At 41.8% G+C, this 18,208-nt stretch overlaps 5 protein-coding genes and 1 non-coding gene across 7 annotated transcripts in view; 3 read left to right on the top strand and 3 right to left on the bottom strand.

Moving 5' to 3' along the window:
- Window positions 1–587, bottom strand: part of kctd17 (potassium channel tetramerization domain containing 17) — a 16,546-nt gene extending 15,959 nt beyond the window's left edge. The window contains exon 1 of the mRNA XM_062525892.1: window positions 148–587. Within this exon, the coding sequence (XP_062381876.1) occupies window positions 148–489 (342 nt within the window). The 5' untranslated portion in view covers window positions 490–587. The remainder of the gene's footprint in view (window positions 1–147) is intronic.
- A 1,039-nt stretch (window positions 588–1,626) lies between these two features.
- On the bottom strand, window positions 1,627–5,535 carry plbd1b (phospholipase B domain containing 1b). The gene is made up of 11 exons (XM_062525732.1): window positions 5,463–5,535; window positions 4,963–5,185; window positions 4,783–4,866; window positions 4,342–4,480; window positions 4,030–4,170; window positions 3,552–3,696; window positions 3,262–3,462; window positions 2,767–2,907; window positions 2,330–2,515; window positions 2,019–2,125; window positions 1,627–1,864 (listed from the first exon to the last, which is right to left on the bottom strand). Exons 1-11 carry the CDS (start codon window positions 5,533–5,535, stop codon window positions 1,688–1,690), a joined length of 1,617 nt encoding a protein of 538 aa, XP_062381716.1. The 3' UTR covers window positions 1,627–1,687.
- Window positions 5,536–5,943: 408 nt separating this feature from the next.
- On the bottom strand, window positions 5,944–6,016 carry trnar-ccu (transfer RNA arginine (anticodon CCU)). The gene has a single exon. It is a non-coding gene; the product is annotated as a tRNA-Arg (tRNA).
- Window positions 6,017–6,288: 272 nt separating this feature from the next.
- cby1 (chibby 1, beta catenin antagonist) lies at window positions 6,289–7,983 on the top strand. Of its 2 annotated transcripts, XM_062526348.1 has the most exons (6): window positions 6,289–6,459; window positions 6,819–6,960; window positions 7,060–7,165; window positions 7,283–7,395; window positions 7,493–7,580; window positions 7,687–7,983. In XM_062526348.1, the coding sequence occupies exons 2-5, from the start codon at window positions 6,883–6,885 to the stop codon at window positions 7,550–7,552; spliced, it is 357 nt and encodes a 118-aa protein (XP_062382332.1). In that variant the 5' UTR covers window positions 6,289–6,459; window positions 6,819–6,882; the 3' UTR covers window positions 7,553–7,580; window positions 7,687–7,983. The 2 variants fall into 2 exon arrangements, with proteins under 2 accessions (XP_062382332.1, XP_062382331.1); XM_062526347.1 differs by lacking the exon at window positions 7,493–7,580.
- Window positions 7,984–11,056: 3,073 nt separating this feature from the next.
- On the top strand, window positions 11,057–13,398 carry slc16a8 (solute carrier family 16 member 8). Its single transcript, XM_062525733.1, has 4 exons — window positions 11,057–11,355; window positions 11,676–11,819; window positions 12,099–12,932; window positions 13,169–13,398. Exons 1-4 carry the CDS (start codon window positions 11,139–11,141, stop codon window positions 13,396–13,398), a joined length of 1,425 nt encoding a protein of 474 aa, XP_062381717.1. The 5' UTR covers window positions 11,057–11,138.
- Window positions 13,399–14,077: 679 nt separating this feature from the next.
- On the top strand, window positions 14,078–17,895 carry pdap1a (pdgfa associated protein 1a). Its single transcript, XM_062526145.1, has 6 exons — window positions 14,078–14,275; window positions 14,970–15,052; window positions 15,220–15,297; window positions 15,399–15,520; window positions 15,755–15,906; window positions 16,109–17,895. Exons 1-6 carry the CDS (start codon window positions 14,263–14,265, stop codon window positions 16,141–16,143), a joined length of 483 nt encoding a protein of 160 aa, XP_062382129.1. The 5' UTR covers window positions 14,078–14,262; the 3' UTR covers window positions 16,144–17,895.
- The last annotated feature ends 313 nt before the right edge of the window (window positions 17,896–18,208 follow it).

Here is an 18,208-nt window from a genome sequence, read left to right on the forward strand (position 1 = left end):
GGGCAAAGTGATGCTGTTGCTAGGGCAACTCATCAATTAGACCTTGGTCTTCGCTAAGGAGTAAGACCAGATGGCAAACAGCAAGATTTTGCTAAAAAGAAAGGGGGAGGTCGTGGGTACAAATCAACATTATGATTCTTGCCTTACCGTGTCAGAATGCAAGTCTTGCTGTTGGCACAGGCGATAGAGGAAGGAGGTCTGTTCTTTGAGCAGTGTCTGTCGTGTTGTGAGGAAAACTGTGCCGCCAACATTAAGCCGAACCCATTTGCCATTGTTTGCGCTCGCAGTGTTGATTCCTGACCCGTTGCCGATGGTTTGCGTTTCAGCGCCGCTGGTCTCTGTCGTGGACGAAGCGGTAGTCGTACTGTCGGTCCCTTCGCTGTCTTTGTTGTTGTTATTGTTGTTGTTATTATTGTTTGGGTTAGCAGGGAGCGATGTGGTTTCTGATGTTGCCTGGGACACCGCTATTCGTTTATCTTCTGTTGCCATGAGGAGAGAGAAATGGCAAAGATGCGATGTGTATCGAGACGAACTGCTTCCACTCGCGGCAGAACACTTTGTCACTTGCAACCTCCTCCAACGCTGACTCCTCATCGACTGCACATCACTCCACCTAGTTATCCTGTTTATGCAGTGCCGTGGTGCATTGTGGTTGTTGAAGTCTCACAGCCTGTTGAAACCTGCACCTCGAAAACTCTTTGCAAATGTTCACTGTCACAACTAATATTATAAGAGTGACCCAAAGTTAAAATGGACCCCAAGATGTCATGGATTCATCATTTACAAAAATCATTGCAATGCAAAATTTTTTAATTTAGAGACCAATCTTGATAGGCCATTGCAGGTTATCCTTTTACATGTAAACAATAATAGCAAGATTAAGGCTGCCACCATGTGCAAACATTTAAGTCTAAATTCATTTTCTTAAATCAAAAGCAAAATGTCACTTGGAACTAATCTCACGGTTAGTGCTTTCTGACACTATCACACATTATTAGCAGAACTAGGTTTTTAATTTATGTCAAAACAACAAATGAACGAGTCTAAAACTAAACCTAAACATGGACAGAAAAAATCTGGACAAAACCGGCTAATACAACATCAGAGAGAAGCTAATCCACTCGCACAGCAGGTATCTTCATACTGGTGGATCATTGCAGCATATGGTGGATAATCCCTGATTTACCCCAAAGCGGTATAAAATTCAGCAAAAACAAAGACCTGAGTTTTTGTCCTTAACCATATAGATATGCAGTGCAAAACTACTGACAACCCGACTAACTAAACAGAACTACATTGTGGGACTATTTTACTAATAGCCGATCATTTCCATGCTGAGCCGATGCCTATTAATTTTTGCTATCCTAGTGACTATCTGCAGTGTGTCTTCACTCTGCATGGCCTCAGATAAATGATAAAGTGAAGTCAGATATTACATAGCAATGTGTCAGTGTCACACACAATGACTGTGTGTGTGTGTGTGTGTGTGTGTGTGTGTGTGTGTGTGTGTGCGTGTGCGTGTGCGTGTGCGTGTGCGTGCGTGCGTGCACGCATGTGTGTGTGTGTGTGTTTACAATACACTCATTGGTCATACATTGGTATAATACAGTCATTATGTGTGACCAGTGTAATGTGTCTGTCTTCCATGAGATGGGCCATTGGGAGCTGGCGTGTATAGTGGACTAGGTCAGGGTAGGAACAGAAGGGGCTGCATGGTAACGAAGCTGAAGTTGTACATCTGTGGAAGGCCCATGTGGGTGGTGCGGTTGAAGCGTTCCCAGGAGAAGGGGGGAAGTCCACCCTGTGTGGGGGGTCCACTCACTGCTTCAGCGACAAATTTCTGCGCATGGAGATAGTCGGTCACCTGTCAGGACAAGCAGAGAGGATTTAATATCACATATGGTGGTCCCTAATTAACACAGTGTGTGTGTGTGTGTGTGTGTGTGTGTGTGAGAGGGAGAGAAACAGGTTTGAATAAATTAATGATATTCTGGAAGAATTGAGTTGGGCCACTCTGCCTTAGTGTCATAACAGCCTGTGGGATGCGGTCTCCTAATCCTTAAATCATTGCGGCAGCAGATGGTTTTGCAGGGGTGTCCCTTGGCATATGGATCCTTTTTGTAGTCTGAAAAGACAATGGCAACGAATTGGTATTGAAATGACATGAATGGCAATGCAATAGGCTATCATTAATTCTACCAACGCCCTGAAACATCTCACACTCAGCCTAATGCATAATTTAATACACTGCATTGTTATCAAGGTAATGAATAACGTAGAGCAAGGCAATCAATATGGGACATGATATACAATGGCAATTAGCACACACTATTGTATCGCATGATATGCTTCATAGAGGCCCAGCTAAGGACTCTGCCCTGATCCCTGCGGAAGATCTTGGCTCTTGGGCAGAGATCATAGGAGTAGTCTTCTCCCAGCTGGCTCCACATCAGCTCATAGCCACTCAGGTTGTAGATGTCCTGATGAAAGGGCACATTGTAGGACGCCCAGTATCCTTGTTGAAATGTATAAAAACAGCTGTATTACAACAATGGCACTGACACTTGGAAAATCAAAGACTGACTTCTCGAATTATCAAAAGAGCGTTTATAACAAGCGTTTAAAATCAAGAATAAGGGATAAAGATAGAATAAGGAATTTATTGTAAAATCAACAATACATTATATTATCATCACACTAACTAGACAGTCATGGTAGCTGTTGATATAAGTTGACACAATGTAAAAATGAAAACCTTGACCTTACCTTGTCGGAGAGCCTGGGTCTGATCTGAGGAAACCACCAGACCAGGGATCTGCTCGACCACAGTCAGAGCCCCTTCATCAATCTTTCTGCCCAACGTCACTTTGCTCAGGTCTACCACCATGTACTGGTTATTATAGGTGCCTTAGAGAGAGAGGAAAAGCCTGGATGAGGACGCAGTGTGCTGAAAATCTCTCTAATCTACAGTGTCATACTCAGTTCACAAAAACCAAGTAGAGAAAGAGAAGCCAATATCTTTTCAAAAACGGTCCTTACATAAGATGCAAATATAGAGTGAAGCTTTTCTGTATCTCCATATTACATAATTCTGCTCTTATAAATATTACAGCTCTTAAGTACTCTTCGAGACAAGGAATAATATTATCATGTTAAACTTCCTTTTTCCTATACATTGTGTATTCAGCAGTAGGTACTTATGCCAAACCGATAAGGTATTAGGTTAATGTCCAACTCGTAACATACCAAGCTGTCACTCACCTGAGTTATACTTTGAGAAAATATTAGCCCACTGTTCACCAGTCCGTGCCATGGCGTTAGCCAAGCGCACCCTCTGCCATGCCAGCAAGCTCTGTGGCGTCACGGAGGAGAAGAGCGAGTTGTTGTAGACGCTGTTTGTGGTCTGCGTCATGAGCAGCCCGCTGCCCAGCAGGTAAAAGTCGTCGAGCGACGTCAGAAGGCCTGCGTTGTCAGAGTGCATCGTTAAAAGGCCCACCACCAACATCTCTCGCAGCTTGACCCAAAGCATCCAGTCATCTCCGCTTAATTACCAGGGTAGCTGCTGAAGGACATCTTGCCCGTGGCTACGTCTGAACTGGACAGTCTAAGGTCCCAGTGCTTGTAGATGCGCATGGAGGCAGCGTATGTATACCAGCTCGAGTGACCAAATAAGAGGTTTTCATAGCCTGGTAACATCTGACAGTAAGAGGATGTATAGAGGTAAGAGAGATTCAACATCACATTGACTACAATTCATCTGCCAAATCATGCATTGTTTCATTGCACATATCATAGCTAGATGCAGAGAATATACAGTATAAGCAATGCAAAATAAAAACATAAATAACAAATACCCTCCACTTTAACACATGTGATATTACAGTGTGACTACTATATACATGACATAATATATCTAAATGTTGTTATGCCCGACAAAAAAACACATTCTGACCATTCTGACTCATGTGAATCAGACTATCACCACAGCCAACCAAAATCTTAATGCAGAGTGTATTATGAGCTTCTGACCTTGATGAGAACGGAACAGTGACCCATGGTTGGCTTGCTGAATAAGTCGGAGAGGTTGAATCTGCGTGATCTCAAGATCGGGACCAAGTCCAGCAGGTCTCCAACTGCATTGAGGAATTGTATGGCAAACATAGACAGCGACTACAACCGTAGAGAAAATCAAAAAGCAGGTTACCATAACACATATAGACTCACTTTTTACAAGTAAAAACACTGTAAGTAAGTACAAATAAATCATTCTCATCACTAATTCACTGATTATGAGCATTCTGATATGAGTGCATATAGTGCGGGACAGTTGTTGTACTGTACCTGCCTCTGCTGGTTTTTTGCCCAGTCCGCTGCGCCTGCTTGGAGCCCGTCCAACTGGGCAATGACCAGTCCTGCATGCTGCCACAGGGGGTCATTCTTGTTCTGCCTCACTTGCTCTCTAGTCCATGCGTCTTGCTCTCTGACAACAGAAGGCACTGTGGTTAATAGAAAAAATATATATATTGCTGGTGCCAGCTGAACAGTTATAGCTGTACAGTTGTAGGCTAGCAAAGATCTTTCATTACTATCCGCTTTAACCCTCTCTGGTTGTAGTATATCCTACATCTTCTATCAGATAAAACATTATCTGATAAATAGAAATATATTACTGTATATTATAGGAGGTGATAGGATACATCAGAGTGAATTAACTGTATTGGCGTTTCCATATTCATAATGGTGCCTCAACGCATATACCGTAGTATTTCTGAGATATCTTACCTCAGAAAATGTCTCAAGGGTGCCAGGACTCGCTTGTCCTTTATCAGCTGAGGGTACATGTTGATGTAATGACTGAACATCTGCCTTCAAAAGTACAAAAAGATTAAACTGGTACAAACTGGGGGGTGGGGGTGCATGAGTTTAAAACAGAGCTGCAAACTGTCTAGAAACTATACTTACTGAGCAGTGAGGTGACCTTCCAGGTATCCAGCTATGAAAAAGGTGACCTCATCTGAGTGGCGGATCTTTCCGTACCCAGCTTTTATTTCTAGCACACTCCAGCCAGTGATGGACAAGCTGTCATTGAAGTATCCATAGGCATCCCCCATGCTGTCCATGACACCTTTTCTCAAATAAACTGACTTCTGGGTAGCATCCCAATATACCGTGGCTCTCTCTATCTCTTAGATGCACAAAGCAACAATGGGAATTAAATCCTTCACTAAATATGAACTGACAGACAAGAGTATAACATATTATTCACATTCCTAGCTGTTTTATCACTGTCTTACAGAAGTATTAGGTTAGGCTACTACAGCACTAAGTTAGTAGCCTAAATCATCTTACAATGTTTTCAAACCAAACCTTATAAAATCATCTTTTTATGGAGGCAAGTAAATTCATTTAATCTATTTACTGTGCACTAGAGACAACAGGACAGCATACGATAGCTGACTTACCATGAATTCCTTGACAGGTGGCAGCCAAGACGCACTGAATGATGATCAGGTGTTGACCACGCAATGCTCCCATTCTGTCGGTTTTATTTAGCAGAAGTATTAAGTCTAAGAAAACTAGAGTGGACTCTGTAGACTCAGTAGGCCTATGTTGCCTATGTTGCCTATAACCAAGTGATATCAAATCGTGGACACGCTACATAAAACCCGTCTAGGCTACAAGGTAGGCTATAGGGGCTACTGAGGGCGTATTAGGATTTGTCTCTGTGAGATGATTGGAGGATCTGAAACCTCAATTCATTCAATTGGTTGGCACTGGTAGCGTATATTTCATTCAGAATGTCGGCGTCAACCTCAACACACAAACCCAATCACTGGTCAATTATTTCATTACGAATACGTGGATAGGTCTTTTAACTCGCATGATATGTATTATATTCTCTCCCTCTGAGTTTAATCTTAGTCATGTAATGGAAAAGTATTCCACCCCAGATGGGACTCGAACCCACAATCCCTGGCTTAGGAGGCCAGTGCCTTATCCATTAGGCCACTGGGGCTGTGCGACATGCTGAGTGCTAGCAATGCTATTTATAGTTTCTGAACCGAAATATTTCAACATACATATTTCACAAAAATCGTTTGTCCCCGTTATCATTAATACACGTGAGATGTACAGCTCATGGTCACACATACTGTAATGCTATCTCCGTCAAATTGTAACAGGAAAATGGTTTCATTGTTGCTACAGGACTTGCGCTCTGTTACATTTTGGCGTCAGTGCACATGCGCGGTAACCAAGGAAAGCTGTGGTTGTAGCGACCAGACCACACTTCCGTCGCTGTGTATACAATAACTAGCTGTTAGGGCTAGCTAGTCAGACAGGAGAGATCTTATTTACTTGTGTACAGAATCATTCTGTAAAACAGATCATTGGAGTGTAACACAACGTCTTAATCGTGTGGCATTTGGTGTTTCCTTTGTTTCAACGAAGTAACCTTGGGTAAGACTACAAATCAAATTGTGCTAGCAGACAGAAACCATTCTGATAATGATAGCTAACATCTGATAACTAACGTGACAACCTAACGATAACTTTGCCTTGTCCATTGTTTTGTGACTGTCGTAAGCTTACTAAAATGTAACAATCATATTTGTATCTCTACACATGTTGCATATTACGCTAATGTTAACGTTACTGGTAGCGTCTCACGGTTAAACCAGCCAATCCACATCTGGCAGCTAACACCAGTTGTTGCAAGTCAATATCAGTTTAGTTAAGATTTTGGCTCAGTTACAAAGTGGTTTAGCAAATTACTAATTTAGCAACTGTTTCTGACGTATTATCGTGAATACACCCAGAATTGGCCAACCGTGACCCTTCTCTCCTGATTTGGATCTTGGCTAAATCGAAAGTTCGGAAATCATGCCTCTTTTTGGAAACACGTTTAGCCCCAAGAAGACACCCCCTCGCAAATCAGCGTCGTTGTCCAACCTACATACGGTTAGTAAGTATATACGCACCATCTGCTGCTGTTCCTCACTTTGAATGTTCTTTTTCTCAGCTTACTAAGGCATATCACAACTTCTATTCACTCTACAGCTGGACAGGTCTACGAGGGAGATAGAGCTAGGTCTGGAATATGGTGCCCCTATAATGAACATTGGAGGCCAGAGTTTGAAATTTGAAGAGGGTCAGTGGATTGCTGGTAAGTGCTATCACAGGTAATAAATACAAATGTTTTGCTTTTGTTTGTATGCTTGTAATTCTAATACATCATTTTGACCGTGGAGATCTTTTGATTCTGTTCATGTCTTGTGTCTAGAATCGGGAGGCAATGTTTCAGGAAAGGAGGTGCAGAGACTGAAGAAGAGGAACCAGCAGCTAGAAGAGGAGAACAATCTGTTGAAATTAAAAGTTGACCTTCTACTCGACATGGTGGGAATCTAAAGAATGGCATATGTGTTTTATTCAGTTTATCTTAGAGTTTAGAAGTGTTAACAACAATGTTATGTTTCTGAATTTGGTCTCTTAGGGAACAGAGGAGAGGGCAAAGAAAAGAAAGCAGAAAGGAGATATAATTTTAAGAGCTTAGACTGAGGAAAAGCAAGCAGCTTGCAGAAGTACATGCAATGCAGACACAGAGCGGCCTTCAGCAATAGTCACAGTTAAAGACTGTTAAAGGTAAATTGAGTGTTGTAATTGGTTAATTTCCCCCTCCTCCCACAGTTGTCTGAAACCACAGCGGAGACTCACCTCATTCAGAAGGAACTCGAGGAAGTGAAGAACCACGCCCGGAGGAAAAAGTAATCTGAAAGAGTCAAAAATGATTCCACCAGATCACTGGGTTGGTTTGTTAAATATGTATATTTAATCAATAAGTAAAGAATTGTCATTTTTGAATAATGATTGAAATCATAGTATGCAGAAGCAGAGTATTGTTTTGTGTTTTTATACCTTTTCTACAATATTTTGGACTGTTCTTTTACATAAGTGTGTCGCAATTAAATGCATTTTTAAAAGCTTGCCCCCTTCTCTTGCATTTCATGAACATATTACATAATTTATGATATACCATTACAATTTTCTGTTGTACCAATTTAAATGGCGAGTAATAAGATTAGTATAGTACAAGCAAGAATTTCTTGTAAAAAACTCCTGTTCTAATGGTTTAATTGGCAAACAATAACCGTGTATTTGTACTTGCTGTGACTTACTGTGTTTTTGACACAGAGAACCTGGATATGTAAAGAAAGGCATTGGCTGTATTTAATTGTCTACCACTTTTGTCCAGCACCTGGATTATTGTTTCTGTGGATGTGCGCACCTCAACCAAACGCCTGTATTTAATTCATGGGCGTGTAATTCACAGGAGTCCTGGACTGTATAGTCCCTACACTCTGTTAGCTCAGATGGACAGCTAAGGTCTGGTAATTTTATGTTTTATGTTTTCTGTCTGATTGTAGTTTAATTAACATAGTCTTTGTGATAACATGTTTTCACATGATCATTACACACTATCACCGCCCATATAATTTCAGCATCAGATTAGGTCTCTTTATGTCAGGAAGTGTTGCTTGTAATCCTAGAGACCCTCGTTAGAGTAAACAATCAGGTTCATTATGTGGAAAGGGCTTACAAAGGGGTTTCGTGTGCTTGAAAATGTACACACAGATTTACATGGATTTCTGCATGTGGCTGGAGACACGTACTACACCAGGGGGATTGCATAACACAATGAATCCTGTATGCAGGCCTGTGCACGTGGGGCATCTTGTCCAGTTTAACCCCTCTTGCCAGGGCAAATGGTGAGGGTGGTGGTACACCTTTCTCTCACCTCTTGGCAATACGTGGAACTGAATGTTGTTTCAGAGGGTACATATTTCAGCAGCTTATGCAGTACCATAAATCGCGTAAAGTTTTTTCTGACCTACATGCTGATAATTGTTGAACAAGTGTAGACATTTTTATTGATTTATATGAAATGAATAGAGAATTCAGGTTTGCAGCTGTATTGTGTGTGTAGTTACACAGGTCTTATTTGTTTTGTCGATATACATGTAGAATGGATCAATGATGTGAAGTTCATAAGGAATTAAAGTATGCATAACATCGGATATCACTGAAACAGCACTCAGAGAAAACTGTGAGAGACTGTGAGAATATTTGTAAAGCAGCTGAATATTTTGTGTGACAGCAAAGATAATACCTTTTTTTTGTATCCGTCTTTGTAACAGGGAATGCAAGTATTATACATATCCTGAAATGCCCCCAAGCCAGGCAGATATTAGGTTATCCAAGAATAAAAACAAATTAGCAAACAAAAACACAAGGCACCAGCCAATGCATGTAAATATGGTAGTTATGAAAGACAAATTCACACAGACTGAGAAGAATGAATAACCTTTGCTTTTTGCAGCATTTGCGCTCATTTGTAAATGTTTGTCTCTTTTTTTACTTTTTATTGGCAATAATTTGTATTCTGTTGTATTTGTATATACAACAGAATTGACTAAAGTTGACTCAGACTTTGAGAATGGGAATTTGAACTGGTGTTGCTATCCTTAATACCAACTTTAATATAAAACAATTAAAAAAAGTAATTTCAAATATACTCAGGAAAGATGTTCAATTCCTAGTGCTATATGGAAATTCACACAGCGACCAATCAACAACCAAGCTCATTTACCATCAAACCCACTAATCACTAATAAATTGACCTTTGTGGACATTAAAGACCACCAACAGAACAGTCAAGAGCATTTCACTGGGGGTAAAGTAATCAGGCACCTTCCTTCACCAGTGCTTCATTGAATTAGGCCCACTTATCAAATCCCATATGACAAACATCTCCATGTAATTTGTATTCATGGAAGAGAACTGAACCCGCTACACGTATTCAAACAAATTCCTTATTTTGCCATATTAGTGGGAGGCTTTCAAACTCATGTGGGTGGGGTTGTACTGTAATGGGTATAACTGGCAGATCAGCACAGTCAGGGGGACACGAATGAAAGAGTGACCGTGTCGTACTGTACCAGAATAAGCTGAGTTTTCACGATTGACACAGAAAACATTGAGACCAATGAACTAAGAAGGCACTCCTACATCCAAGAGTCTTGAATTTTGTTACTGACAACGTGAGAGTGCAAGAGCACCTATGTTGTACAGATGTTATGACGCTATTCATTTTGCTCAAAAATGACTCAGACTAGAATATTGTCTGTCATTACCTGGAGGACAATCTGATGTTGTGGTGTCAAAGTGGAGGTTGAAAGTTCTTCAAGTGGATCTTGGTATCAAAGGTAAGTTTACAACCTCTCCCTTTCTTACACTTTAGGCAGATTTGGCTTCTAAAAAACTCTAAAACAATCTGGGATGAGATGTAATACAGTATTGTTTAGTGGCTGTGCAATAATGGAACAGCAGTATAAACAAAGTAAAATTGTATGAACAAAACAAACATTGTTGCTGTGATCAGAGTCGCCTCGGCACTGTTAGCTTTGGCAGTGAGAGCGAGGGGTCAGTGGAGGCTCACATATACGATGCTATGCTATGTTGCAGCGAAATAAGGCTTCCCCCTGCATAGCAAGTGATCTCATACTTGTTTGTGTAGGCTACATGTGAATTTTGAAACGTGTGTTTTCAGGCAGATTACCTCTGTCCTGTACCATTCTAAAGGAGGATTAGGGGGAATTCCAACTATACAAAGAGACCTTTTTTACTTATGGGAATGCCTCTCCAGATTAGAGTTAAATAGAACAGAACATAGTAAAAAGATTATACATGTCCGCATAAGATGTATATCAATCGAGAGAACAAACATTAGCATAGAAGCAAACGAAATGCAGTCATCTGAGAGACATATCTCTGGGCCAATTGTGTTCTCGCAGCTTAGTCACAGTCATAAACGGATTGTGAGTAATAAAAGGTACAAGGACAAAAGCTGGCATAAACAAGAAAGTCCAAAACTAGGAAACTGTGTCAGTATCACATTTCCACATGAATGCCTTCATTTGAGCTTGAAGTATTAACCAAAGGCAAATTATTGGGGACATCCACTCACAGAATAAATTCTTGTACCAACACGTAACATTTGCAATGTCAAGTGCTTCAACTTATCCATCCTCAGACATTAACATTCAAGTCTTCTGTTCCAGGTGATTTGTGTGTGAGAAGAGATGGGATCCAGCGCAGCAGAGAGAGAGGCCCCAAGACCCCCGGATGGTGGCTGGGGCTGGGTTGTGTTGATTGGATGCTTCGTCATCACTGGCTTCTCCTATGCTTTCCCCAAAGCTGTTAGTGTTTATTTCAAAGAGTTGATGAAAGACTTTGGTTGCGGGTACAGTGACACAGCATGGATCTCCTCCATCATGTTGGCCATGCTCTATGGTTCAGGTCAGATGGCATCCTTGATTTAGAAATACTAAACTACTTTGATTATGGAAAGAAAGAGAGGAATCACCGAAGCACACAGATGTTCGGTGAAGCTCTGGAAATGACAATAAGGAACATCTGAGTGTTTACCGGTGATTCTTCCCTTATATGTGATCAGTCCTCTCCCGTGAAGCATTTGACTGTTATTCAGAAGCTCAGTGGAATTACCTTTTTTATTTACCTTGATATTGGCTTTGTGGGATTCCCATGTGTGACAGCGTACATATATCTCAAATAAGTTATTAGTAAATAACACATCTTGTCGCTACCTCTGTTATCAGGTCCCCTGTCCAGCATCTTGGTAAACAAGTTTGGATGTCGTCCAGTGATGCTGCTGGGAGGACTGTTGGCATCAGCAGGAATGATCAGTGCTTCCTTCACAACCAATATCATCCAGCTGTATATGACTGCTGGAGTGCTCACAGGTGTTGATGCCTCTTTTACCTGATATTTTTGCATCTCTCCTCTTGGCATGTCCTGTCTCGAAGATTTAGTTTCAGCTCATGCAAGCTCATATTTCTTTTTCTATTATTGTTTAGTGGTCTGGTATTTTAGTGAGAGAAAATGTCGGACTAAATGCCTAAATTTGATTAAACTGCAGACTTAATGATGAAATTCAGTTTCTGAGTCAAAGAGTCTTGAAACAATCAATCTTAAAAAACTTTTAAGAGATTTCGTAATCTGACATGTCCATCTCTCCCTAGGTCTTGGTTTAGCCTTCAACTTCCAACCCTCCCTCATCATGTTGGGGACCTATTTTGACAAGCGCCGCCCTCTGGCCAATGGACTTGCAGCAGCGGGGAGCCCCGTGTTTCTCTCGGCCTTGTCCCCTTTGGGGCAGGTGCTTGTCGACAAGTACGGCTGGAGAGGAGGGTTCCTCATCATGGGCGGGCTGCTGCTCAACTGCTGCACCTGCGGGGCACTTATGAGGCCCTTGTTGGGGAGGCTGAAGAAGGCACCAGTCGGGGTGGAGGCCGACGCCCAAGAGCTGAAAGAGATGCTGCCGTCCAAGGGCCACGAGAACAACGTGAGGAAGAAGAGCCAGAAACCACCCAAGAAGAAACTGTTGGACTTCAGTGTGCTTCGCGACAGGGGCCTGGTGATCTATATCATGGCCAAGTTCATTGTGGTCTTAGGCCTGTTCGTGCCGACCATTCTCCTGGTTAACTATGCCAAGGACCAGGGGGTGCCAGACCGCGATGCCGCCTTCCTACTCTCCATCATTGGCTTCATAGACATCTTCGCACGACCCACCTGTGGTGTGATAGCTGGCCTAGACTGGGTGCGACCAAAGATGGCCTACTTCTTTAGTATCGCCCTGATCCTCAATGGCCTCACAGACGTCTGTTCAGCAAGGAATACCAGCTACATGGGGCTGGTTATCTTCTGCGTTTTCTTTGGAATCACCTATGGCATGGTGGGAGCGTTGCAGTTTGAGGTGCTCATGGGTATAGTCGGAAGTGGTGGCTTCCCCAGTGCCCTTGGGCTGGTGCTGCTCTTTGAAGCCGTGGGTGTGCTAATTGGACCGCCATCTGCTGGTGAGTATTGGTGTTGCAGTCGTAGCATAGTCCTTAGTATTATAGCCTACAGTTATCTACCACTGATCTTAGATTCTTACCTGACCTTGACCTAGACCAGACCTGCCCTAAGTAATGTTTAAATCTTGTGCTGGAATAGCATTATATGTCTTTATGCTTACAGTGAGTGAGAAATTGTTTTGGGAAATGCATCCTGTCACACCTTAATGCTGTAACCATTTCACTGTCATTCACAGGAATCTTGGTGGATGCTTTCAAAAACTATGAGCTGATTTTTTACATGGCCGGATCAGAGCTGTTAACTGCGGGTGTGTTCCTGGCCACAGCATCGTACTGTTGCATAGGGAGAAAGAAAAGCAAGGACTCACCAAATGTAGAGGAGCCAGATGTCGAGGAGGTTGTCAACCACACCAATCATGATTCGGACAATTCTCACCAAACTGCTTTGAAGGATGAAGAAAGTTGAGAAGTAGAAGACCAAGACCAATGACAATGAAAAGACAAAAAAACATTTTACAATAAAAACTATAAGCCTACATTTGGTAGAAGTAATTCGTCTTGGATCTGGTGCATAAATGAAGGGGCGTTCAGTTACGACATTCTTTAGGCTAGTTGGATTCATGTTTTGTGCATAAATCATGTTTGTTCTGTGTCTCTGCCAGACTAAGCTAAGAACGTCGCTCACTTGCGGGAACAGAATGAGTACATTCACAGACTGTCTCGACAGTATATTTTCAAAAAGAAGCAAGTTGTAAATATGTTTGTGTGGGTCAATGTCTTTGCCTAACATATAATATACTGCACATCAATACCTCCATCTAAACATCCTGTTGTTTTATATCTCCTTTCTGCAATAAAACATATAATCAAACACGCATAATGGTCATCTTGTTCCTGCCGAATAAACCACATTTTGTTTTCTTTAGGCTATATTCCACCCCGCAGAAACCTATTAAACCAAAACCAAATACTTGGCGTGGAGCAGTGCGTCTGAATTGAATACGTCATTGCCTCTGATGACGATAGTAGATTAGCCTTGTAATTGGTCAGTTTTCTGTAAAATCCAGCCCACTCATGATTTCTGTTGGATATGGCACCTGTCTTTCAGAACATGTTTTCTTATTCAGTATCTGCCTTTCCCTTCACAAGCGTGCGTGTGGACGACAGCGCGGACGTCGTATTGTCAGGCGAAGGCCTCAACAGCCGCTGAAAATAAGATTCATATTATTTTATCCAGATCATAGTCAGTTGAGTAGACTAACCATCTGTTGCTATTCGAAACGTTTTTAGTGTATTATTTTAACTTTTAAGAACTTATCAACAACTAAACATGCCAAGAGGTGGTAAGTCATGCGTCTTTTCAAATAAGTTAGCTAGCTAATGTTAGCGTGTTAGCTAGCGGGCTAGCTTGGCTAACGCTAATGTTAGTAAGCCTGTTTAACACCAGATAACATTACCCTTACGATGGAATTTAGTGGCCGTTGTTAAAATGTGTATTTGCTAGATAACAATTTCATATGATATGTCCGGTCGGTCAGTGATTTCCCCACGTCGTTGTGGATCAAACCTGAAACCGGCATGATGTTGAAGCTAACCTCATTAGAGCTGGTGGCGTAAACTTGATGGTTGATGGCTAATGTTAGCTTCGAGTTTATAAGTAGTTAATGGCGGTAGCATACGGGGAGGAATACGATTTTTATAGCAGGTGTCTGACCAGTTTCCCTTAATGCACTTTTCTCTTATTGCCTTCGTTGAGATTCTTAATGTACAGAAACCACGTAATAACCTGTCCATATTGTTGTCGTCGCTAGCAATAGCGTGCTAGCATGCTACGTTTTCACCGGCTCTTGCACATTATGGTCATATCAATTATCGACTGTGCGTTGTCTTAATGACGTTGCCCAGAGTTTTTTCTAATTGCATGATGTGGTAGTGTTGGCTGATCTTAAAATTCAATGTTTAAGAAATACTGGTATTGTTTATTCTCTCGTTTTTAAAATGACGACTTCTCTAATGTCATGTTTTGTTTTATTTTAGGTAAGAAGGGCCATAAAGGCCGCGGAAAGCAATTCAGTAACCCCGAGGAGATTGACCGACAGATGAAGGCTCAGAGAGAGAAGGTATGACAACTCGATGTTTAGTATCTGGGTGGTATTTGCAAGAACGGCAACTAATTGCAGGGGGATTGACGTGCTGCTTATTGTCGTCCTATCTGTGTGGGTTGATGGAAGATTTGTCTTCCATAAATGGACACTGAAGTAATGTCGCATATGATCTGTTTGTACAGGAGGCAAATGAAGGGATAGAAAAAGAGAGCGGCTCAGAATCTGATGAGGAGACGAGCAGTAGTGATGACGACGTGTCGGTAAATATCCTGGCATTCATGTACATTACAAAGGATACAACGTGTCTTGTGAGTGGCTGTCCTGATATGCTATCTGTCTTTGAATGCCTACAATCTCACAGTCCAAGAGGAAAGGAGTGGAGGGTCTGATTGAGATTGAGAATCCCAATCGTGTCTCTCAGAAGAGCAAGAAAGTCGCCGAAGTGGACGTCAATACACCAAGGGAACTCTCACGCCGTGAACGGTCAGTGTGGCCTCTTGTCTACATTTCTGATTATAAACCGCTCAGTTGATGGATTATTGAAAATAATTTGTTGAGAGCAGATTGCTCCACCATTCTGTCAGAGGACCTGCTCTGTATGACTGTGTTTTTATTGTGTTATTCTCCTCTCCCCTCTCCTATTCTCCTTTGTTGACATGACCAAACCTGAGTTAGGATTAAAATGGCAAACATATTTTGTGTGTTTCTGTGTGCCAGGGAGGAGATCGAGAAGCAGCAAGCCAAAGAACGCTACATGAAGCTGCACCTTGAGGGCAAGACGGATCAGGCCAGAGCTGACCTTGCTAGGTTAGCCATTATCAAAAAGCAGAGAGAAGATGCAGCTAAGAAGAGGGAGGAGCAGAAGAAAGGTGAGCAGACCTGTCGCATCTCCACAACAGCAACCTATTTGTTTTGAGTTGGGAAAGCTCTATACTGCTATAAGCAAGGGTTTCCCTTTGGGAGTTACATTTGTTAGTCTTTAGGTGACTGTAGAAGGTAATATTGATTTATATTAATACAGAATACATGTTTGCTGTTAGTTATGACATTTGTCCTTTCTTTCAATTTCAGTTAAAGATGAGGAGTCAACAAAGTCCAAGCGCTAGCATCATTAGCCCTAATGCTGCAGGCTGAGGCTGCCTGGGCTGGACTGCTTTATGGGGGAAAGGGTGGGGAGGGAACCAGTATCTAAGGAGGGAGACAGCTCAGGGTTGCCCACACATCCCTTACCCATCATACCCCTCCACCTGTGAGCAGAGTGGCTGGGGCGAGAGGGAAGGGGGAGTGGGGGTGGTCTTTTTTTCCAGGAGTCCTGAAGGGAGTGAGGAGTCAGGTTTGGATCACATGTGGTGCAGGAGGGGGTGATCGAGCTGGTGGGGGCGGTAACACCATTCCGCCGTCCGGCCGGTTCTGAAGGTGCCCTCATGTAGATCTTGCCCTGACTCTTGACTGTGTTCTGATTCTGTAGCTGCTTGGGAGTTCATCCTTGGTTTTTAAATTGTTTTCTTTTTCATGACACAAAAAAAGCGGTTTACGTCAGGTCGGGGTAGGGACATCTTACAAGGACAGGGTCTTGACTCTTCAGTTGCGAGGCTCACTAAGGTAAAACAACAGTATCAACGGGTCTTTTGAAAGTTGAACAGAACACTATAGCATAGTAGAATCTCTTCCTGTCATGTTCTGGCCTTTTTCATCCACCTTATGTGTCTTTTGTCTCCTCATCAACGCTCAAGCTCACCAATCTAAAAAGTTTAAGCAATTAAGTTTGTATGCAATTTGAAAGTGATCGGATCGTAAAAGCTCTAACAGCTCTGATGGCCCGCAACACTCCTCTGCAACTAGTTTGCCTCAGGGTGCTGAATTTTTACCTCATTGCACTTAATATAATATTTTTTTTTCAATGAGTTGCCAATCAGAAACGGTCCTGTCACGAGAGTTAATAAAAGTATCGGAAGTGTATAGCTTCTCGGCCTTTTGGCTAAGATCAAGTGTAGTCAGATGGTGAGGTTGATGCTTAGACTGAGCTGTTGAGTAGTACTAGAATTCTGAAGACCTGTCACTGTATTATCTCAGGTAGGTCCAAGATCTTGTTTCAGTAATAAGTCATGCCAACAGAGACAATTGGGATGTGTATTGTTGGGTTCAGGCAAGAATATATGGAGAAGAGAACATTGAGGCAGGATATTTAAATTGAACATAATTCATGAAGTGTCTACACCTGTGTTAAAATGGTATTGACCGAATAGACAAAACCCTAATGGCCGCTTTGTTTATGTTTCAAGGTTATTGGTAAACACAGGGCCGGTGGCATTGCATTACCTCCTCACTGTCAATCACCCAGTAAACAACATTGTTGGTGTGACCTAGCTGGAATTACTTACGAACAGGGTTTACCTGAACCATTCATTTAGTCACTGTTCAGGAATGCAATAGTTAGCGGCCCATTGTAACGGGACAAATGTTTGAAGCGCCGGTTTCATGTTCCTGTTGTGCATTCCTTTGTTTCTTTGTTATGTGCTTGTCTGGAAATGGAACCGTTATTGTTTTGTTGCCTTTGGAAGTCTCTGAGGACCAATTCACTGTTTGTCTCTACCCTTGTCATTCACATAGTATACTTATGCCTGTACATTTGGTGGGACCTTCAATGCCTTGAACAATGAGGAAAGCAATATTCCCTTAATCTACCCAGTTATTACTTTGGAGAATATACATATATATACAGGACAAAGTGTTATAAAGAACATTTATAAAGAACTCAAGGACTGAATTGTATACAAGAACTGTTGGGAATTGTAAGAATTGTAATCTTTTGGTCAATATGTTGTATAGAAATAAATCGGAGAACTCATTCCAAAAGAGGTATTGTTATTCTGTTTTTATTTTATTTTGAGGTGTTGTAGAATTGTGTTGGTTGTTAATGGGCTTCTTTGCTACCTTAAGTGTTTCCCATGCTGCAGCTACTGAGGAGAGCTACATGTATGTGGGATTATGTATGATTGGGGTTGGAAGGCAGCCACAGCACTTTACATGGTTTTAATTCCATTTTTAAAGTGTTAGAAATTCCTATTCCACATTGATTTATTGGAAAAGGGAGACTTCACTAAGTATTAAATACTGGGGTGCCAATGATTGTTCTTCTTATTTCAATTTGTTGAGGTCATTTTATTACTC

The sequence above is a fragment of the Sardina pilchardus genome, chromosome 22 (genome assembly GCF_963854185.1).
Source record: "Sardina pilchardus chromosome 22, fSarPil1.1, whole genome shotgun sequence".
NCBI lineage: Eukaryota > Metazoa > Chordata > Actinopteri > Clupeiformes > Clupeidae > Sardina > Sardina pilchardus.